General features: G+C 44.2%; 1 protein-coding gene across 1 annotated transcript in view; it reads left to right on the top strand.

Annotated features, from left to right (window-relative positions):
* Window positions 1-19033, top strand: part of KCNK6 (potassium two pore domain channel subfamily K member 6) — a 29400-nt gene extending 10367 nt beyond the window's left edge. Inside the window, exons 3-4 of the mRNA XM_069746783.1 lie at window positions 14485-14880; window positions 16978-19033. Coding sequence (XP_069602884.1) covers window positions 14485-14880; window positions 16978-17201 — 620 coding nt within the window. The 3' untranslated portion in view covers window positions 17202-19033. The remainder of the gene's footprint in view (window positions 1-14484; window positions 14881-16977) is intronic.
* The last annotated feature ends 5421 nt before the right edge of the window (window positions 19034-24454 follow it).

The following is a 24454-nucleotide window of genomic DNA, read 5'->3' as shown; positions in this document are numbered from 1 at the left end:
GCTGATGATCCACAGTATCAAATGCTGCAGAGAGATCCAAGAGAATTAGCATGGAGTAGTGACCATTAGATTTAGCTGTTAGTAGGTCATTAGAGACTTTAGTGAGGGCAGTTTCAGTAGAGTGTAAAGAGCGGAAACCAGATTGAAGAGGGTCGAGAAGAGAGTTATCTGAGAGATAGCGAGTAAGACGGGAGTGGACCAGGCGTTCGAGGAGTTTAGAGATGAAGGGAAGATTAGAGACAGGTCTATAATTAGCGGCACAGTTTTGGTCGAGGGATGGTTTTTTAAGTAATGGATGTATGATGGCATGCTTAAAGTAATCTCCATTCCATCCTTAAATAAGGTGTAACCCCATAATTCCCACATTACTTTTTGCTGACTTTACTCTAATATGAAGTGTCAAAACCATTAGCGTAGGATTTGAGCTGTGCCTTCTATATCTATGGGCGTGTCGATGGTTCCTTATTGAAGATTTGGCAAAGATATAGGTCCAACAATTACCCATGCCCGTATCCAAATTAGTACATATGTTTAACTGATGACTGGAAGGAGTTTCTGAAAAAGTTGGGGTTTACACCTAAACATTGCCAAACATGGATGTTTTGTCAGGACCACATGAATGGAGGTGTCCCAGCTCTTCACCAATCCTTAGATTTCAACTTTCTCAAATTTTTGTTCTCATGGAAGATACGTATCTGCCAATGGAGCCTGGCAGTGACTTATTCTCCTTTTCACATTGTGAACACATGCATGCCCGGCCAAGTGTATATGTGACTGGGGGTGAGGAGGAATAGATGCCGACTGAAGGAGCATTTAGCGTATAGCTATCTAGGGCCCCCATACACACTAGATGATATTTGTCATCTTGCTTTACATGACTGTACCATGCACATTGTACAAATATCTTTCAGATGAAGCCATCTATTTTAGATGTATAGCAAACAAAAATGTTCGATTATCGGTGGAGTGGATTAAGTGAAATAGCAGATCTTTAGCTTTCCGAACAACTAACACATGCACATTGTCATTGATGATAGTCGTATGAAAATATCACACCAGCCCAATCCATCCTTTGGACGACTAAGAACGTTACTCGTTGGCTTGACATTTGAAGGACCAAAATGATGAATGATTGATTTGGATGAACTCTTCCATTTGGTCCAACTTTGGTCTAAGGTGTATGTGGGCCTTAAGGTACATGGCCACTTTTGACTCTCTACACGTGGCCAATTCTTGCCTGATTAGAGCTTTTATTCTTCACTTACTATTGTTTGTGCTTGAGCGTTTAAATGATTGCGGATCTGAGGGTCAGATGCTGATTCCAACCAGAATGGATGCAAGTATACATGAAGATGTGGATCAAACTCAATAGAATTTAGTGGTGACCGTATTAGATAGAAGTAGGTTTATGGTTGAGTGAATGATTGTGTGACTGTGATCATATTGCCGATGCAGCCATAGTCTATATTGACCATTACAGTCGTCCACCCTGACCATCTATATTCAATTACACCAGGCAGTGATCTTAGGAATCTTCTTCCAAGGAAAGATTGTGGAACGTATGTATTGTATAAAAAGTTCTAACATGGCCAAATCAGTTCTTTATCACATTCCGTGATTCAGTCTGAAAGGTCGTGCAACTTTAAAAGCCTGTTTACACAGGCAAAACAATGTGGACGGAACGATCTGTAATACATCCTTTAGTGCACACAAGCTGCCATTGTTCTCGGCAGCACAAGTCTTATTTATTTACACAGAATGATATGCTGCCAAGAGGTATGATTTTTTAAGCATGCTTAAAAATCATTTCACCCGACGAACGTGTGTTTTGATCACTCATCGGCTAATCGCTATTCTGTTTTACACTGCCGGATTATTGTAAAGTTTAGGAACACTTGTTTCACGATGTAAATGCAGCTTTACATTATGCTGACGTTCAACCAGTTAATTGTTAAACCGCTGTAAGCCTGCGGTGTTTACCATCACTGCGCGGCCATGTCGGCCTCTGCCCACGTCTATGTGTACATGGGGCTGGGCTTGGGTTTCAGGTAACTTATTACAATGGAAAGACAACAGTTGAAGTTGTGATATTAGGAACCAGGCTCTGCCGCCTCGTACATTGCCCCACTGTCTGATCTATGGTGGTTCCCCCAGTCCCTCACATTCAGTAACTCTGTACTAGGTGCTTCATCAATTTCTCCAAGCTCTTCCACCGCACCGCAACCATTTACTATTTGTCCCAGCTGGCGGTGCCATTTACTGGTTTCCACTGTAAACCATTTAACAATGTAGACAGGATATGGAAGCGATGAACTCTGCAAAGCATATGCTACATGTGAGTGGAAAATACACCCACCCGACGGGCACGAGTGTGAAAATCCACACACCTGCATGTGATGACTGAAACCAGTTCTTCTCTCTAAGGCTGTGTTCAGATGATCATGTGTTGTCACGGGCTGCACACATCTGTCCATTGTGGAGGTGACTGGGACGTACGCTGCTTTGTGCGCTCATCCGAACGGGTATAGGAGCTATCTGCTATTCCTGGTCAGTGTGCTTTCTGCACATGGACAAATGAAAGTCAATTTACTGCACCACATTTTCCATATGGACGATCAAAAAAATTGCAGCATGCGCTATTCTCATCCGTTTTGCTTCCAAGACGCTGCTTTTTTGTCCAATAGCCCCTGCACCCATAGGTGCTGTATACAGACCCAGTAGCGTCTCACGTAGCCTAAGGGTATGTGCACACGTAGAAAGCTCCTCTGCGGATTTTTCCGCAGCGGATTTGATAAATCTGCAGTGCAAAACCGCTGCGGTTTTTCCTGCGGATTTATCGCGGTTTCTATTGCGGATTCCGCTGCGGTTTTACATCTGCAGTTTTCTATTGGAGCAGGTGTAAAAACGCTACGGATCCCGCACAAAGGATTGACATGCTGCGGAAAATAAAACGCTGCGTTTCCGCGCATTTTTTTCCGCAGCATGGGCACTGCGGATTTCGTTTCCCATAGGTTTACATTGTACTGTAAACTCATGGGAAACTGCTGCGGATCCGCAACTGCAGAAACATTGCGGATCCGCAGCAAAATCCGCATCGTGTGCACATACCCTTAGGCTGAGTTCTCACATTATTCTGTCCAAATCCATGTTGTATGGAAACGTGATTCTGCAGATAAATCTTAGGGCTGTTGGCCGCCCCCTAGGGGCAAAGATTCGGCCAAAAGCAGCAGCCGCAGCATGAGACCCCAACCTAATATTGGGCCTTTTCAAACCTACTCCGCAGATAGTAGGTCTTGGTGTCCAAGGCTGGGTTTCAGATAGTGCCCTAAGACCCACGCGGAGCTGTCCGCTGAACAATCATTTGGCCAACAGCAATCTCTGTGGACTCCGCCATACACGGTGATGGTTGGCTCTGCCAATCGCTCCTGAGTTCTCTGAGAGAGCCGCTGCCAGACCCCTCTGGGAGCAACTTATTCCCCCCTGCTGCACGCAAGGATCGGCCGTTGGAGGCCCCTGTATTAGACCGTCATCCAATCTTACCAATATCGGCGTCTTTGACCGCCTTTAGTCTGTTTACAGTTTTGAAATCGGCTGGATGGACAATGGCTCATTTACTTCTTATCACCCCAAGGGCTCATTGTATTACTCTTGCTCATAAAGTGTCTGACTTCTGGAGCATAGGGTGGGTGCAGGGGTAAAGTTAGCACCTGGACGCTGCTGCAAAGGACTCTTTAGTAAAGAAGACACTAGTATTTTAAAGGGAATTTTTCACCAGGTTTTCGCTCCCCTAACTGAGAGAAGCATGATGTAGAGGCAGAGATCCTGATTCCAGTGATGTGCCACTTACTGGGCTGCTTGCTGCAGTTTTGATAAAATATCAGTTCTATCTGCCGCAGATCTAACAGTTCTCTGAATGCTGAGCTTTGCATAACCCCACCCACACCACTAATTGGCAGCTTTCTGCCTATGCACAGTGTACACAGAAATCTGCCAATCAGTTGTGGTGGCGGGGTTATACGGAGCTAACAAACAGGCAATCTCTGCATGGGTTGCGACTGTCAAACAGCTGTAAAGGCACAGATGATTGGCCTCGGGGAGACCAAAACATCCAACACCGCGGAGACACCATCACGTGTTTCTCAACGCAGTGATTCCAGAACACTGCCCCCATCCCTTATGGGAAATATGCAGATGCATGTAAAGAAGCTGCGGAGACACCATCACGTGTTTCTCGACGCAAGCAGTGAATAGCCAGGCCTTTCCCCGGGAAGGAACAACCACGGGAAGGGCAGCATCCTATGAAGGAAAGCCACCTATGCCAAGCATGGTATCCATCCACAGACAGCTGTTTTGGGGTTTTTGCCCCTCATCAGTGTGGAGTAGGAATCTGGCTATTAGGAGCAGTGCCTAGTAAAAACGCTGTAAAGGCACAGATGATTGGCCTCGGGGAGACCAAAACATCCAACACCGCGGAGACACCATCACGTGTTCTGGAATCACTGCGTTGAGAAACACGTGATGGTGTCTCCGCAGCTTCTTTACATGCATCTGTCAAACAGCTGTGAGAAATGCAGCCGTGGGGACTCAAACAGATTTTTTTGAGCATTCCAAAGACACTTGTTTAGCACACATTCAGGGTTTTTTTCGATAAAAACGCGTAAAAAACGCCCACATATGCATCCTATCATTTAGAATGCATTCTGCAATTTTTGTGCATATGATGCGTTTTTTTCCGCAAAAAAAATGCATTGAGATAAAAAAAAAAGCAGCATGTTCATTAATTAGTTTTTGACTCAAAAAACGCATCAAAAACGCAAAAAACGCATTTGTATTTCTGGCAGAAATGTCCGTTCTTATCAGGAAATTTCTGCTAGAAAATACTGACGTGTGCACATAGCCTTAAGCTTCCCCTGTGTGCGCCATTTATCTATAGTGACTCCATTATTTGATCACACCCTGGACTAATGTTTGAGATGGGCTGAGAATCGCAGCTGCCGGCTTCTCCTGCTCTGGGGACATTATAATGAGGATATAACAGGACGTCCTGCAGCTTTTTCATCCACCTGTTGTGGATTTTCTTGTATCTAGTGGGTAGATTGCAGACATGCCTCACATGCTGATCTTTGTCTATCACATCACCCCTTGCGGTTAGTCCTCATTCCTAGTCGCTCAGGTTCATCGCTGTTTACATAACACACAGGTCCTACAAGTTCAACCTTATTCCAACTACTGCACTTTAGAGGAATAACAAAAATTCCCCTCTCGGGGCCATTATGGCTGCGTGCACTACAATACAGCACCGTGACCTCGTAAATTTCAGCAGCAATAGTCCATGGCACATTTTCAGGTCAATATTAATGCTTTTTTAAGCAGTGTGAATGAGACTTGGTAATATCACTTTACCAGTACTGTTACATCGAGAAATTCCCACCAGCAAACTCAAGACTGGAAATCCGCAGCCTTAAAATACCCAACAATTTTTTTTTTATTTTTTTTTTTTTAATTGAACTGTTCTTTCCATTGCTTCTTCTCAGGGTAAGGCATTCCTGTAGTGTCCACTCCACCATGCTCATGCATGCCTGGATTGGCTGAGCGTGCGTATGTTTTTCAAGGGGACAATGTAAGACCCTACTGCCGGACACCTCTGCTGTCATATACAGTCATGGCCAAAAGTATTGACACCCCTGCAATTCTGTCAGATAATACTCAGTTTCTTCCTGAAAATGATTGCAAACACAAATTATTTGGTATTATCTTCATTTAATTTGTCTTAAATGAAAAAACACAAAAATTAATGAAGCAAAACATTGATCATTTCACACAAAACTCCAAAAATGGGCCAGACAAAAGTATTGGCACCCTCAGCCTAATACTTGGTTGCACAACCTTTAGCCAAAATAACTGCGACCAATCGCTTCCGGTAACCATCACTGAGTTTTTTTACAATGCTCTGCTGGAATTTTAGACCATTCTTCTTTGGCAAACTGCTCCAGGTCCCTGATATTTGAAGGCTGCCTTCTCCAAACTGCCATTTTAGATCTCTCCACAGGTGTTCTATGGGATTCAGGTCTGGACTCATTGCTGGCCACCATAGAAGTTTCCAGTGCTTTCTCTCAAACCATTTTCTAGTGCTTTTTGAAGTGTGTTTTGGGTCATTGTCCTGCTGGAAGACCCATGACCTCTGAGAGAGACCCAGCTTTCTCACACTGGGCCCTACATTATGCTGCAAAATTTGTTGGTAGTCTTCAGACTTCATAATGCCATGCACACGGTCAAGCAGTCCTGTGCCAGAGGCAGCAAAGCACCCCCAAAACATCAGGGAACCTCTGCCATGTTTGACTGTAGGGACCGTGTTCTTTTCTTTGAATGCCTCTTTTTTTCTTCTGTAAACTCTGTTGATGCCTTTGCCCAAAAAGCTCTACTTTTATCTCATCTGACCAGAGAACATTCTTCCAAAGCGTATTAGGCTTTTTCAGGTAAGTTTTGGCAAACTCCAGCCTGGCTTTTTTATGTCTCGGGGTCTTCCTGGGTCTCCTACCATACAGTCCCTTTTCATTCAGACGCCGACGGATAGTACGGGTTGACACTGTTGTACCCTCGGACTGCAGGGCAGCTTGAACTTGTTTGGATGTTAGTCGAGGTTCTTTATCCAACATCCGCACAATCTTGCGTTGAAATCTCTTGTCAATTTTTCTTTTCCGTCCACATCTAGGGAGGTTAGCCACAGTGCCATGGGCTTTAAACTTCTGGATGACACTGCGCACGGTAGACACAGGAACGTTCAGGTCTTTGGAGATGGACTTGTAGCCTTGAGATTGCTCATGCTTCCTCACAATTTGGTTTCTCAAGTCCTCAGACAGTTCTTTTGTCTTCTTTCTTTTCTCCATGCTCAATGTGGAGCAAACAAGGACACAGGACAGAGGTTGAGTCAACTTTAATCCATGTCAACTGGCTGCAAGTGTGATTTAGTTATTGCCAACACCTGTTAGGTGCCACAGGTAAGTTACAGGTGCTGTTAATTACACAAATTAGAGAAGCATCACATGATTTTTCGAACAGTGCCAATACTTTTGTCCACCCCCTTTTTTATGTTTGGTTTGGAATTATATCCAATTTGGCTTTAGGACAATTCTTTTTGTGTTTTTTCATTTAAGATAAATTAAATGAAGATAATAATACCAAATAATTTGTGTTTGCAATCATTTTCAGGAAGAAACTGAGTATTATCTGACAGAATTGCAGGGGTGTCAATACTTTTGGCCATGACTGTATACCCTGAGGCCGGCGTCACACTCAGTGTAGGGAAATACGGTCCGTTATTTACATGTGTAATATGCAGAAATGATCCCAAAACCGTGATCCGTATGTCATCCGTAGGCAGGGTGTGTCTGCGTATTTTACGCATGTCATCCTCCGTATGGCATCCGTACTGCGTTTTTTTTTCTCGCAGGCCTGCAAAATGGACATATAATGAATCCATGGGCTCAAATATTCGTGAAAACATATTTACAGTGTGTGTGTGTATGTGTGTGTGTGTGTATATATATATATATATATATATATATATATATATATATATATATATATATATATATATATATATATATATATATATATATATATATATATATATACCGTATATACTCGAGTATAAGCCGAGATTTTCAGCCCAAATTTTTGGGCTGAAAGTGCCCCCCTCGGCTTATACTCGAGTCACGGTAGCGGTGGGGTCGGCGGGTGAGGGGGTGAGGGCGCTGAGGTATACTTACCTAGTCCCTGCGATCCTCGCGCTGTCCCTGCCGTCCCACGGGCTTCGGCGCTGCAGTTTCTTCCTCTCTATCAGCGGTCACGTGGGACCGCTCATTACAGAAATGAATAAGCGGCTCCACCTCCCATAGGGGCGGAGCCGCTTATTCATTTCTCTAATCAGCGGTGCCGGTGACCGCTGATAGAGAAAGAAGCTGCGGCACCGAAGACAGGAGGGGACAGCGCGAGGATCGCCAGGACTAGGTGAGTATAGCATATTCACCTGTCCTCGTTCCAGCCGCCGGGCGCCGATCCATCTTCCCGGCCGGCGCCTCTGCGCTCTGACTGTTCAGGCAGAGGGCGCGATGACGCATATAGTGTGCGCGGCGCCCTCTGCCTGATCAGTCAGAGCAGAGACGCCGGGAAGATGGAGGCGCCGGAACGAGACGCCGGGAGCTGCAATCAAGGGAGGTGAGTATGTGGTTTTTTTTCTTTATTGCGGCAGCGGCGGCACAAATTTATGTGGAACATCTATGGGGCACAGTGAACGGTGCAGAGCACCGTATATGGCACAGCACAGCTATGGGGCACAGTGAACGGTGCAGAGCACCGTATATGGCACAGTGAACGGTGCAGAGCACCGTATATGGCACAGCACAGCTATGGGGCACAGTGAACGGTGCAGAGCACCGTATATGGCACAGCACAGCTATGGGGCACAGTGAACGGTGCAGAGCACCGTATATGGCACAGCACAGCTATGGGGCACAGTGAACGGTGCAGAGCACCGTATATGGCACAGCTATGGGGCACAGTGAACGGTGCAGAGCACCGTATATGGAACATCTATGGGGCACAATGAACGGTGCAGAGCACCGTATATGGCACAGCTAGGGGGCACAATGAACGGTGCAGAGCACTATATGGTTCACACCTATGGGGAAATATGAACGGTGCAGAGCACTATATGGCACAGCTATGGGGAAATAATGATCTATTTTTATTGTTGAAATTCACCGGTAAATGCTGCATTTCCACCCTAGGCTTATACTCGAGTCAATAAGTTTTCCCAGTTTTTTGTGGCAAAATTAGGGGGGTCGGCTTATACTCGGGTCGGCTTATACTCGAGTATATACGGTATATATATATATATATATATATATATATATATATATATATATATATATATATATATATATATATATATATATATATAGCGCTAGATAGCTTAAGAGCCGGTAATTCAGCCGGCTTTTGCTATCTCCTACCCAAACCCAACAGGATATGAGACATGGTGACATACAGTAAACCATTTCATATCCCCTTTTTTTTTTTTGCATATTCCTCACTAATGTTATTAGAGTCTGTGTGCAAAATTTGGGGGCTCTAGCTGTTAACCCTTTATTTTAATTCACGGAAAAAACTGGCGTGGGCTCCCGCACAATTTTCTCCGCCAGAGTGGAAAAGCCAGTGACTGAGGGCAGATATTAATAGCCTGGAGAGGGTCCATGGTTATTGGCCCGCCCCTGGCTAAAAACATCTGCCACAAGCCACCCCAGAAAAGGAACATCTGGAAGATGCTACTATTCTGGCACTTGACCACTCTCTTACCATGTAGCGGTGGGATATGGGGTAATGAAGGGTTAATGTCACCTTGCTATTCTAAGGTGACATTAAGCCTGGTTAATAATGGAGAGTCACTGGCTTTCCCACTCTGGAGAAAATTGCGCGGGAGCCCATGCCAGTTTTTTCCGTGAATTAACCATTTATTTTAAAAGCTAGAGCCCCCAAATTTTGCACACAGACTCTACTAACGTTATTAGTGAGGAATATGCAAAAAAATAAGGGATATGAAATGGTTTACTGTACTGTCGGGTTTGATAAGGAGATGGCAAAAGCTACCAATTGAATTACCGGCTATTATGCTATCTAGCGCTGTATTAAATATAAATAGATAAATATAGGTGTGTGTATGTATATATATATATGTGTGTATATATATATATATATATATATATATATATATATATATATATATATATATATATATATATATAATTAGATGGTGGCCCACGTAGTATGACGCATCGGGTATTCTAGAATATGCATGTCCACGTAGTATATTGCACAGCCCACGTAGTATATTGCCCAGCCACGTAGTATATTGCCCAGCCACGTAGTATACAGGTCCTTCTCAAAAAATTAGCATATAGTGTTAAATTTCATTATTTACCATAATGTAATGATTACAATTAAACTTTCATATATTATAGATTCATTATCCACCAACTGAAATTTGTCAGGTCTTTTATTGTTTTAATACTGATGATTTTGGCATACAACTCCTGATAACCCAAAAAACCTGTCTCAATAAATTAGCATATTTCACCCATCCAATCAAATAAAAGTGTTTTTTAATAACAAACAAAAAAACCAACAAATAATAATGTTCAGTTATGCACTCAATACTTGGTCGGGAATCCTTTGGCAGAAATGACTGCTTCAATGCGGCGTGGCATGGAGGCAATCAGCCTGTGACACTGCTGAGATGTTATGGAGGCCCAGGATGCTTCAATAGCGGCCTTAAGCTCATCCAGAGTGTTGGGTCTTGCGTCTCTCAACTTTCTCTTCACAATATCCCACAGATTCTCTATGGGGTTCAGGTCAGGAGAGTTGGCAGGCCAATTGAGCACAGTAATACCATGGTCAGTAAACCATTTACCAGTGGTTTTGGCACTGTGAGCAGGTGCCAGGTCGTGCTGAAAAATGAAATCTTCATCTCCATAAAGCATTTCAGCCGATGGAAGCATGAAGTGCTCCAAAATCTCCTGATAGCTAGCTGCATTGACCCTGCCCTTGATGAAACACAGTGGACCAACACCAGCAGCTGACATGGCACCCCACACCATCACTGACTGTGGGTACTTGACACTGGACTTCAGGCATTTTGGCATTTCCTTCTCCCCAGTCTTCCTCCAGACTCTGGCACCTTGATTTCCGAATGACATGCAAAATTTGCTTTCATCAGAAAAAAGTACTTGGGACCACTTAGCAACAGTCCAGTGCTGCTCCTCTGTAGCCCAGGTCAGGCGCCTCTGCCGCTGTTTATGGTTCAAAAGTGGCTTTACCTGGGGAATGCGGCACCTGTAGCCCATTTCCTACACACGCCTGTGCACGGTGGCTCTGGATGTTTCCACACCAGACTCAGTCCACTGCTTCCTCAGGTTCCCCAAGGTCTGGAATCGGTCCTTCTCCACAATCTTCCTCAGGGTCCGGTCTCCTCTTCTAGTTGTACAGCGTTTTCTGCCACATTGTTTCCTTCCAACAGACTTACCATTGAGGTGCCTTGATACAGCACTCTGGGAACAGCCTATTTGTTGAGAAATTTCTTTCTGGGTCTTACCCTCTTGCTTGAGGGTGTCAATGATGGCCTTCTTGACATCTGTCAGGTCGCTAGTCTTACCCATGATGGGGGTTTTGAGTAATGAACCAGGCAGGGAGTTTATAAAAGCCTCAGGTATCTTTTGCATGTGTTTAGAGTTAATTAGTTGATTCAGAAGATTAGGGTAATAGGTCGTTTAGAGAACCTTTTCTTGATATGCTAATTTATTGAGACAGGTTTTTTGGGTTATCAGGAGTTGTATGCCAAAATCATCAGTATTAAAACAATAAAAGACCTGACAAATTTCAGTTGGTGGATAATGAATCTATAATATATGAAAGTTTAATTGTAATCATTACATTATGGTAAATAATGAAATTTAACACTATATGCTAATTTTTTGAGAAGGACCTGTATTGCCCAGCCACGTAGTATATTGCCCAGCGACGTAGTATACAGCACAGGGCCACGTAGTATATTGCCCAGCCACGTAGTATATTGCCCAGCCAGATTTGTCACAGGTTAAAAAATAAACACATACTCACCTTTCCGAGGGCCCATTGTAGTCCACGGCAGCTTCCGGTCCCAGGGTTGGTATGAGCGCAGGACCTGTGATGACGTCACAGTCACATGACCGTGACGTCATGGCAGGTCCTTCTCCCATACCATCTTTGCCACCGGAACCTGCAACGGAAGATGGCGGCCGGCGTGAGCGGCTCAGAGGACTACAGAGGGTGAGTATAGCAGGTTTTTTTTTTATTATTATTTTTAACATTACATTTTTTACTATTGATGCCGCATAGGCAGCGTCAATAGTAAAAAGTTGGGGACACACAGAGTTAATAGCGGCGGTAACGGAGTGCGTTACCCGCGGCATAACGCGGTCCGTTACCGCCGGCATTAACCCTGTGTTAGCGGTGACCGGAGGGGAATATGCGGGCGACAGGCACTGACAGCGGGGAGTAAGGAGCGGCCATTTTCTTCCGGACTGTGCCCGTCGCTGATTGGTTGCGGCAGCCATGACAGGCAGCTGGCGAGACCAATCAGCGAATGAATAACCGTGACAGAAATACGGAAAGTGACCCTTAAACAATTATATAGTAGAATATATATATATATATATATATATATATATATATATATATATATATATATATATATATATATCTATCTATCTATATCTCTATCTACTGTATAATTGTCTAAGGGTCATGTGTAGACATTTATTTGATCTGTTCTATTCTAACCTGTCAGTGTGATTTTACTGTACACCGCACTGAATTTCCAGCTTTCTCTAGGACACCGCTGCGTATTTCTCGCAAGTCACACTGTTGGTCCGTGTGTAATCCGTATTTTTCTCGCCCCCATAGAATTTCATTGGCGGATTTTTTTCGCAATACGCTGACAAACGCAAAATACGGCTGAGAAATATATGGCAGATGGGAGCTGCCCCATAGACAATCATTGGTCCGTGTGCAATGCGTAGTTTTTGCGCCTCTCATACGTCCGTAAAACTCTCTAGTGTGACCCCGGCCTGAGGGTGAAGGATTAGGTGTATCTAACATGTGTTATTCCATTTTTTTCCAACATCTGTTTCCTAGAGAATTGGGATCATTTTGGATTGGAGGCCAGAATTGTCTAATGTGTATGGGCACCGGGTCGCTCTGCCAATGGCCGTCCATATGATCTCTACACAAATAGTCGTATATTTCCCAGTTCTTGATTTTGCTGTATATACGTGACTAATCCCTCAGTACTAATCTCCGCCATTACATAAATGCACAGCGGCGAGACGCTCATTAAACCCAATGATATAATCGAATGAACGTATGATACAATACAGTGATGGGTTTGGTCTTTCATGTGCGACTAGTCCGGAGTACGGGGGATCTGGTAGAACAAGCCTCGCTCTGTGTACAGAGTAAATCCATTTCTATTCGTTCTTAGGGACTGGATATTTGGCGTTTTGTGCTGAGCTGTGAGATTAGGACACTGGTCACAAAGGTGTTTTATGGGCACTAGGATATGGGGGAGGTCTGCACAAAGCTACAACCTCTTATGTACGGGATATGTAAAGTCTAGCTGTATCACATACGGACTTAACACCAACATGTCTCACGGACCTACCAAACCAAACTTGTCATCTTATGATCCTATGTAGCAGCACAGGGGTCCAGGTGACGTACGGATGCAATACATTCATGTAAAACTGGTCTAAGGGTCCGTGTACATGACAGCTTCATTCATTTATCACGTACAATGACCATGAAGACACATTGGCTTTGCCTCCACAATATGACATGCGGTGGAACAATGTATTCTTATGAATTCTATAACAAGTGCAAAGAAAACCTCTAAAACTTAGAGCAATACATACAAACGTAGGGGCTACTGCGGTCTATGGACCCTTCATTGGAAATTTAGACTGCGTACAACGCCGCAGTCTGTCTGTCCTCAGGAGTCTATGGGAAAGGTGGTGAAGGTGACCATAGACTCAAAGATCTATCCATGATCTAACTACCAAGATCAGCCCTGTGCATGAGGAAGGATTACCTACTGTGGTCTGTGACTATCCGGATGTTAAAAATGCCCCTCCATGCCAGTTATCTTCATTTAGTCGCCTCCAGACTCTGGTGCCACCTTAGCTCAGATGCCCCCCGGTTCTACCCTAGCTCAGATGCCCCCGGCGACACCTCAGCTCAGACGCCCCTGTGCCACCGTTGCACCCAGAGCCCGGTGCCACATTATCTAGCGATCTGTGTAACTTGTCACTTCTGCATATAGCAAGCTGCAAAACCACTTAAACCAGGGGTGTCAACCTGCATTCCTCGAGGGCTGCAAACAGGTCATGTTTTCAGGATTTCCTTATACTGCACAGGTGATAATTTAATCACCTACACAAATAATGAGTTGGTGATTAAATTATCACCTGTGCAGTACAAGGAAATCCTGAAAACATGACCTGTTTGCAGCCCTCGAGGAATGCAGTTTGACACCCCTGACTTAAACAGAAACTCAATTAGAGTGCTTAATGCTGAAAGTTTCCATGAGGAAGTAGATCATATGATGAGCCAAGTACCTGCTGACAGGACGAAAAAACTATGTGCAAAGTCAGTCACTGTGACCAGTCTCTATATTTTCAGTGTTCGCCCTCATACAACCTTGGGCTTTAATTTTCCCTCACATATTTGACGCCTGCAGACCAGAAGTTGTCCACATTTTCCAGCTTGATGTAATGGATGCTTTCCCAGGCTGTATATTACAGGGGGTGGTGTACATGGCCGCCTCTGCCGGTAATGCTGGTGTAGTGTGTACGCAGCCTAATGACTGATCCATTTCTTGCTCTTTCTTTCCAGGTTATGGGTACACCACGCCACTCACAGACTCCGGGAAGGCGTTCTGCATCTTCTATGCTCTGATTGGCGTCCCATTCACGATGCTGGTGCTCAGTGCGGCCGTCCAGCGCCTCATGGCCACATTTACCTACCAGCCCATCCTCTACTTCCAGCTGCACGGAGGCTTCGACCGTAAGAAGGTCACAAGGGTTCATTTTGTCATCATGGCGTTGGCAGTGCTGGTTTTCTTCCTGGTGGTCCCATCCGCCATATTTAGCTCCATAGAAAGTTCCTGGACTTTCCTGGACGCCTTTTACTTTTGTTTCATCTCGCTTTGCACTATTGGGCTTGGAGACTACGTCCCCGGGGAGCAGGAGGACCAGGGGCTCCGGCAGCTGTACAAAGTGTCTGTAGCTTGTAAGTATTGGTAGTTAAAGGTTTCCCTTTAGGCAACAGAAAAGTGCTGCCCCAAATTGGCATGGAGCAACTTTACTAATGGCGTTCACTAAAAAGCTTGTACCATTTTGTGTCTGCAGCTCCTATGCAAAACTGGTGTTATTGTAAAAGAGAACGATCCGGCGCGCCCGATTTCAGAGCCCGATAGTGAGTGGTGGAGCGAGTTCTCCTTTGTGTGGAGAGACGGCAAACAATGGTTCAGCCAACAGCTATCTATAGTTTACGGCCCCTCTTATTCGTCTTTTCCTTTGTTCCTACAGTTTATCGTGACCTGATCTGATTTACTTGGGTCATTCATGTGGGAGACAAAGCAAACTGTGACTCCGGTGTCCATTGTTTATCAATAGTTATAGTATACAGTGTATCAAGCCCATCTGGAGTAACCGGAAGTCTGTACGGCCATATGTAAGGAATACCCTGCGGGCACTTTACCCTCAAAGCCCCAAACACATTGGAGAAAACTAGGCCTAACCCACCCGACTCTCCCCCCGACAGATAATATTGGGGGACGGAAGGACAAACATGATATGGAGGGATCAGGAGAGCTAAGTCCTGACCACCGTCTCTCCTACGTCCCCCATACACAGGAACCCTCTGCCCGGCCATGTGTAAGGGGGAGTCGGGAGAGACAAGTGTCTGCTGAATGAACATTTGGCCGGCAGCTACCTCGTGTATGGCCCACTGTATAAGCAAATGGGACAGGAACGTCATGTGTGGTGGTAAGGGGTGGGGATCTGCAATTTGGTAGCTCCAGCCAATTGTCCAACATAATCCAACTTTGCTACACCCAACAACTTTTATTTTATGCATATGGAGGTGTCCCGAATTTCTCTCAACAGCAGATGTTGGGGAAAGAAAGGATGGTGGATATTGGTTTTCAAGTCCCAAATAGTAGAAGTGAAGAAGACGGTGAAAAAATCTTCTTTATTATCTCATAGCATGCAATAAAAATCAGGTATAGAGTGTCGGCCTGTAGAGGTGTCAGTAGACATGAAACTGCGTAGCCTGCCGGTGTGCGCCTGTACTATCCCACCTGATTCTATTGCTTGCTATGAGATAATAAAGAAGATTTGTTTCCACGATGTGGTGAGTGCCGACAAATTCCCTTCTACTATTAGGACTTTCAGTGGCTTTTGTATAACGACGGAGCACCTCGGATTATTACAGCATGGCTATGTGCATGGACAGCATCTGAGTATATCAGTGTTACTTTATGGGAGGGAGAAGCTAGGTTTCCTTTTCAACATGTCCGATCCTTTGTTCCCATGGGATATCCGCTTCTGTTAGAAGTGTCTGGTAGTGGATTACTCCCAGAGACATAAGTTGATTACTATGAGCCCACAGGCAAACTTTGAACAAGGTTTTCATATCAGCCAGCGATAGACATCTTCCCTATACAGACGGCCTACCCAGAGTAATTACCCCCGGCCCCTGCTGGAGATGCTGCTGAAACCTTGCCTTACTCCATTTACACAGGCACTGGGCCGTGCAAGGAGCAATGTAAGGGTGGAAAGTGTTATTGGCACAGGCTGCACTGCTTCTCATGAGACGGATGTATGGACCCTGTGAAGGCTGCTTCACTTATTTGCTGCTCCTTACTGCTCATGTGAAGAGGACTAAACTGGGGAGTGCTACTGGTTTCGGATGGCTATGTGGCAGTAAGGACCCCTCTGGGGACGTGCGGCAGCAAGGACCCCTCTGGGGACGTGCGGCAGCAAGGACCCCTCTGGGGACGTGCGGCAGCAAGGACCCCTCTGGGGACATGCGGCAGCAAGGACCCCTCTGGGGACATGCGGCAGCAAGGACCCCTCTGGGGACATGCGGCAGCAAGGACCCCTCTGGGGCCTTGTCATGATTACACCCCCTGGAACCATGTTAATTTTGCCCCAGATTATTCCAATCTCTGTTGACATAAGATTTGTATCAGAGACCATGTTTATTTGGGTTATTAACCGTCAGTCATTTATTATTCTGAGGATGTGACCATCTGCTCAAGTCTTTAACCTCTGTCCCTGTTTGTCCATTAGATCTTGTCTTACGTTGTGTTTTCCTCCACAGTCTACCTCTTACTCGGACTTATGGCCATGCTGCTCCTCCTCCAGACTTTCCACAAGGCCGCGGACCTCCATGGACTCACTGATCTCTTCTACCTCCCCCATCTCCCTGACCAAGAAGACCAAGAGCCCATTCTGGAGACCTCAAACCCCACTCTGAGTAACAAAGAGCCTAAAAGACCACTGACTACCGGGAACCAACCAAGCTATTCTTCCATCAACCGATAACCCAGACTCATGTTGTACCCAGCACCGAGGGTGCGAATGAAAGGGACACCACCCTGGTAATCTCAGTAAACATGTCTCCTATCCCACGTAACGTTCTCCTGAACTTTTCTTTTCAAGGAGATTGTGAGACCACAAGTCATTATGTTATATTAGGTTTACATTAGAAGGGGACTTCTAGGATTTTATGAAAATCTTTCATTAGCCTCCTCTCTGGTGATCCCTGCCGGCCCTTAGATGCTTTACATCATTCACTTGACAACTGCAGCTAATCACTGGCTGGTTTCTTGGTAGCATTTCTGCTGAGACCATTGACTGCCTGCAGCGGTCACGTGAATGATGCACTGGAGGTGACCACCAGAGTGGCGCCAAATTCGAAGCAGGAATTAGGGTTATTTTCTTACATCCTCACACTGCCTGACATATGGGACATAGTTATAAAATCCCTTCTAGAATATGTGGATTATAGCTCCTGTTGGACTGAACTTGACATATTATGTGTGGATTATTTCCTAGTGTATTATTTTGCTTTTAGATGTTCCACTTACAGTATGTTTTACACTACCGCAATAATCTTACCAGGTCATTTCTCACCATAATACATATTTATGTGCCATGTCTGAAAATTAGACTAGATAACTAAGTATATATTCTGTTCTTGTTAATCTGCTAGGTAGTAATTGGGCAGACAGGTGTATACCCCTGCCTTTGCTACCATTCATTTGAATGGGGTCTGACGCGCAGTGCCATAGTATGGCTCTATACAAGATCTGAGTCATATGAATCCCTAATATTGCACCCATGGAAATCTCCCATTAAGTAGAGAATACCTCCGTGACAGAGATCCAAATTGGGTGGCAAAAATTGGGTATGCTCGACTTTCCTTGGTTTATGGTCTGGGGAGAAGAGAGAATTAGTTCAGCTCCTTTATTATGGGCATTAATCCAACTCCCTTTTCAGAAGCCTGATCTATTAGCAAGTAGGGAAAAAATGGCTCTAAAGAGTATCTGTCGCTTCAGAAGACCCAGACCATTGATTGTAGTGATTACTGAGCAATACTTAATTTCACCTGCGGAGGCGCTGCAGGGAAACTGAGTACAAAAGAAAGTGTCTAATCTGCTGTAAAAAAGTCAGTGCTGATATATCTTCTGCATTTCCCCCTGTATAAGATTCCAGCAAGTTATTCCGGAAGAAGCTTAGTCAATAATATTAGTAAATAGCACCTTCTTTTTTAAATTTGTGATAAAAAAGGGAAGATTTTATACTTTTTAGTTGCTTTTTATCATGTCTGAGTGTTGCTCTCAGAATGTTGACAGTAAATTATTGCTAAGTGGTGACATTCCAAAATGATATGTATCAGTGTTTTGCACAATTTTGTCGAAAAGTACCACATACATGTAGTTTGTCTGTATCCTGAGATGGTTTGTGAAATTTGGTAGGGAGCAATAGTTGTTTTATAGGTTCTCCCGGGCAATTACTTTGAGGGAAGGTTTATAAAAATCAGTCCAGAGAACCAATCACATTGCTGCTTTTATATTCTTGCCTGATTTAAGTAGTCAATAGATGTCGGTCAAATATTTAATTGGCAACAGCTATCTCTCCCTCCCGCATACACAGGCACGCTCAGTCTGGCTGAGCATACATGCATTCTCACTGGGGAGAGGGTAGTAAGCTGCTGCCAGACCCTTATAATGGCCTCTTACATAGTTGTATAGGTTAAAAAAAAGACCTAGGTCCATCAAATTCACCCTTTCTCCACTAATTATTTATTTTGAAGACAAAAGAAATTGGGCATATTGATTCAATATGCCAAATCTTTATATATATATATATATATATATATATATATATATATATATATATAATATTTTATATATATATATATATATATATATATTTGCTACCGTGTGTCATCTGACCTTGTAATAAACATGCGATGGTCCGTCGGTCACACCAAAAACAATCAGGTTGGGCAAATTTTGATCTAATGTGTATGACCGCCTATGGAAAATTAGTGCTGATTAATTCCTACGGTCAACAGTATGACTCCCAATGCTTCAGTCCCAAATAATCTGGTGATTTAACACTTCAGCCTGTAAAAAAAGAAAATTAAATCTTCAGAAGCTACATCTTTTGGTCCCGTTCATGGGACCGGGTCACTACGGCCTCCAAACACGCAGTCCTTGAGTCTTATGGTCGCAGTCCTTGAGTCTTATGGTCTTCAGTACTAATATAAAGTAGCAGTAATTTTTTTTAATATTTTTTAGAAGCTTCAGAAATAAAAACAGATGTGATTTGATTGTGATGGACCTAAAATGAAAAGCAGTAACGCGAACAATTTACCTTTTAAATTATTTACCTTTGTTGCCTCGTTAAGTTACGTGGTCATCGTTCTATATATCATGGCTGCTGGGTATCTGCAGACAACGTGGTCAGATCCAGAGGCGGCGGGGAGCAGGTCTGTTTTATTTCCTAATACATAAAAAGCAAATCTATAGCTGGTGAGAGTTGGGCAAAATGATTAGCAGGACCCGGGCCGTGGCCATGAGGATAGAGCCCAGTGAACCTCCTGCTACCAGCCGGCATCCCCGTATGTCACGCTGGGCCTAATAGTCAGAAGAGACCCCGAGAATACTGGCAGGTAGGAGCAGGTCCGCAAGGCTCGGGATGAGTGGCCATGGACTACCAACATAGCCGCTGGACCAGGGTCCTTCAAATTCTAATGGTCGGTGACTACCACATCCGGTGGCAAACAATTCAGGCCATTTTATTTCTGCCCCCTGTGGATACCTAATAACCAGCACTCACCCGCTAGTGTTACTATAAGGAGGTAGTAGCATTAGGCAAGTTTTTGTTTTTTTATTTAAAAGAAACTTGAGCCAAATGGACTCCATAAACTGTAGCCTTTTTCCACCTCTGGGCTTTACTGTCATCCAAACAGATGGCCCCGTCCATCCATCCTATCAGTCTTCATCTGAGGGGTGGTCAGCGGCCCCTCTTCTGCTATCACCCAGGAGGACCCCTGAATTTTTGCCAGTCCTGCTAAGGCTACGTGCACACGTTGCGGATTAGGCTTAGGAATTTCTGGTGCGGATTCTGCATCTCTTGGCAGAAAACGCAGGTGCGGATTTGACGTGTTTTTTTTGTGCGGATTTACTGCGGATTTCTTGCGTTTTTTTACCCCTGCGGATTTCTATAGTGGAATGGGTACAAAAACGCTGCAGATCCGCAAAAAAGAAGTGACATGCTACTTCTTTTAATCCGCAGTGTTTCCGCACCGAATATTCCGCACCATGTGCACAGCATTTTTTTTTTTTACCATTGATTTACATTGTACTGTAAATCACTTGTGGATCTGCAGGGTTTCTGCACCGCAAACAATGCTGCGGATCCGCAGGAAATCCGCAACGTGTGCACATACCCTAAGAACGTCTCTGCTTTCTGGCTCATGAAGGGGGGCCAAAAATATGCACTAAAAGGGTACATGGACAGGAATGGTCGTGTGGACCGGAGCTGCTCAGTAAGATTTGTATGTTGTTTTTTATTTGTATTTTGTAATGAATTATGGACTGAAGCTGTTCATCACATGATCTGTACCTGTTCATTAATTTATTGTATGCTTTGTAACCAGGAGTATTTAACCCTTTATTTTTCCCATCTCTGATGTCTATGCAGTATGTTTGTCAAAATAAATATTAGTTCATGTAATACTGTAAGTTGTTGTTTTCAGTGATCGGTGTCATTATACTTCTATATGAAGGGGATGTGCTCCAAGCAAATATCACTTACCTGGATTTTGCGGTTCCATTCTTGTTATGGCGCCCTCTGCTGTTCTTTTGATTCCTTCTCAGAACGTCCACCTAATGTGTCCGGCGCTGGCGGTCACACATGCTCAGTAGCTCAGTCCTATCAGCTGGATCCTCCGGCGGCAGAATTATTTCATGCACTAAAAGTGGCAGATTCTCACCAGTATTGGACACTACGTAAGGATGGTTGGAAAGGGAATCGAAAGACCATCAGGAGGCACTATAAGTATTTAATAGCACTATCTGTTTTTGGGCTAGTGCTTCACTAGGAGCCTGTCATATCGGTAAAATAAATAATACACCTATGGGTACAAAGGATGGCCATTAAATAAATGTTCACATCATGGTCAGAACTGTATTGAATAGTTATTAGTGATGAGTGAACGTGCTCGGATAAGGTGTTATCTCAGCATGCTCTGGCGCTAACCGAGTGTCTTCAGCGTGCTCGAAAAACATGTTCTAGTCCCCGTGCCTGCATGTCTTGCGGCTTTAAGGCAATTCCTGCATATGTTGTGGCTGTCGAACAGCCGCGAAACATGCAGCAGCAGGGACTCCCAACATATTATTCCAGCGCGCCGAAGACACTCAGCACATGAGCATGCTCAGATAACACCTTATCAAAGCATGTTCACTCATCACTAATAGTTATAATTTAAGGAAGGGTAACGTGTCCTGCTCCAGCAATGATCACTGTTTCCTCCGTCCTCTGCCCCAGAGACGTCACCCAGCTCATGCAGCTGGTCGTCACCTGAGTATTCAGGTACTTGGCTTACTGCCTCTACACAGTGTTGGAAACCTTCTCACTGCTGCCATAGTTCTCGTACTGCTACTTGAGTTTCCGTTTTATCAACACTGCTACTTTGCAATGGCAGATCTGCTACATAGAGCCATTGTTGAACACTCAACTCTGCTATACTCATTTTGTCTTCACGGAGTCAACTCTGCTCCATCACTATCTCAGCTTTACTACACCGGTTTCTCCTCACCGATTTCAACTCTGTTACATCACCTTGTTAGCTCTACTACATTGGCACCAGAGACACCTGTCCCTGCTGCATTAGCGGAGATAGAAAGCAGTGCCCCCAGCTTGTCCCCAGTAAACTGTCCCACATTAATGCTGGCTTCACATTGCCCTCAATTAATGATTAGTGTTAGGGAGCCGACTGAGCATCCATGGCCAGACTCCCTCCCTGCACAGGACCATAGGATACCCAGGTGTGGGCACTGCCAAATCCCTGCTGTAACCAAGGCCTGCATGATTGTAGCATTGAGTCTGTAAGTATTCTCCCTTAGAACAACAGATAAACAATTACTGAGCCAACATTCAGCCATAATGTCCAAATATCTCATTATTCTTGCACAAGAATGCCAAATGTTCAAGTGAACTTTGCACAAAGCCATGAAAATGCAAGAAATGGTCAAAACTGTTTCCTATGACCACAAGAAGTTACCGGAAAGCACCAAATATTGCTCATACTGCAATAAGTAGGTTTTAAGCCGTTCTCTTTTGTGTAGGATGTTGGAAAGGAATAATTAATACGTGAATGGAATAAGAATTGGGGCTAAAGAAAGGTTTTTACAACTGTGAAAATAAGTCATTTTTGGGATTGATCTTTGCCTATTTTTGCTATTTGGACATTTGTCCACTAGGTTGCGCTCTAGCGCTGGGCCGGTTATTGCCGCTGTTTCGGAACACTGGAAGATACATCTGTATTAGTTCCTAAAATGTTGAGCAATTTGTGACACTTTCCTTGTCATTGATATGTCACCCTTTTTAATACCTTCACTCACTGATTAACTTTTTGGCAAGAAATGCTATATATACAGTACAGACCAAAAGTTTGGACACACCTTCTCATGTAAACTTTTTCTGTATTTTCATGACTATTAAAATTGTACATTCACACTGAAGGCATCAAAACTATGAATTAACACATGTTGAATTATATACTTAAAAAAGTGTGCAACAACTGAAATTATGTATTATATTCTAGGCTCTTCAAAGTAGCCACCTTTTGCTTTGATGACTGCTTTGCACACTCTTGGCATTCTCTTGATGAGCTTCAAGAGGTAGTCACCGGGAATGGTTTTCACTTCACAGGTGTGCCCTGTCAGGCTTAATTAGTGGGATTTCTTGCCTTATAAATGGGGTTGGGACCATCAGTTGTGTTGTGCAGAAGTCTGGTGGATACACAGCTGATAGTCCTACTGAATAGACTGTTAGAATTTATATTATGGCAAGAAAAGAGCAGCTAAGTAAAGAAAAACAAGTGGCCATCATTACTTTAAGAAATGAAGGTCAGTCAGTCCGAAAAATTGGGAAAACTTTGAAAGTGTCCCCAAGTGCAGTTGCAAAAACCATCAAGCGCTACAAAGAAACTGGCTCACATGAGGACCGTCCCAGGAAAGGAAGACCAAGAGTCACCTCTGCTTCTGAGGATAAGTTTATCCGAGTCACCAGCCTCAGAAATCGCAGGCTAACAGCAGCTCAGATTAGAGACCAGGCCAATGCCACACAGAGTTCTAGCAGCAGACACATCTCTACAACAACTGTTAAGAGGAGACTTTGTGCAGCAGGCCTTCATGGTAAAATAGCTGCTAGGAAACCACTGCTAAGGACAGGCAACAAGCAGAAGAGACTTGTTTGGGCTAAAGAACACAAGGAATGGACATTAGACCAGTGGAAATCTGTGCTTTGGTCTGATGAATCCAAATTTGAGATCTTTGGTTCCAACCACCGTGTCTTTGTGCGACGCAGAAAAGGTGAACTGATGGACTCTACATGCCTGGTTCACACCGTGAAGCATGGAGGAGGAGGTGTGATGGTGTGGGGGTGCTTTGCTGGTGACAGTGTTGGGGATTTATTCAAAATTGAAGGCATACTGAACCAGCATGGCTACCACAGCATCTTGCAGCGGCATGCTATCCTATCCGGTTTGTGTTTAGTTGGACCATCATTTATTTTTCAACAGGACAATGACCCCAAACACACCTCCAGGCTGTGTAAGGGCTATTTGACCAAGAAGGAGAGTGATGGGGGGCTACGCCAGATGACCTGGCCTCCACAGTCACCAGACCTGAACCCAATCGAGATGGATTGGGGTGAGCTGGACTGCAGAGTGAAGGCAAAAGGGTCAACAAGTGCTAAGCATCTCTGGGAACTCCTTCAAGATTGTTGGAAGACCATTCTTGGTGACTACCTCTTGAAGCTCATCAAGAGAATGCCAAGAGTGTGCAAAGCAGTCATTAATGCAAAAGGTGGCTACTTTGAAGAACCTAGAATATAAGACATATTTTCAGTTGTTTCACACTTTTTTGTTAAGTATATAATTCCACAGGTGTTAATTCATAGTTTTGATGCCTTCAGTGTGAATTTACAATTTTCATAATCATGAAAATACAGAAAAGTCTTTAAATGAGAAGGTGTGTCCAAACTTTAGGTCTGTACTG

This window comes from Ranitomeya imitator, chromosome 2 (assembly GCF_032444005.1).
Source record: "Ranitomeya imitator isolate aRanImi1 chromosome 2, aRanImi1.pri, whole genome shotgun sequence".
In the NCBI taxonomy this organism is placed as follows: domain Eukaryota; kingdom Metazoa; phylum Chordata; class Amphibia; order Anura; family Dendrobatidae; genus Ranitomeya; species Ranitomeya imitator.
Note: the sequence above shows the minus strand (reverse complement) of the source record. Positions and strands in the feature narration are given on the sequence as shown.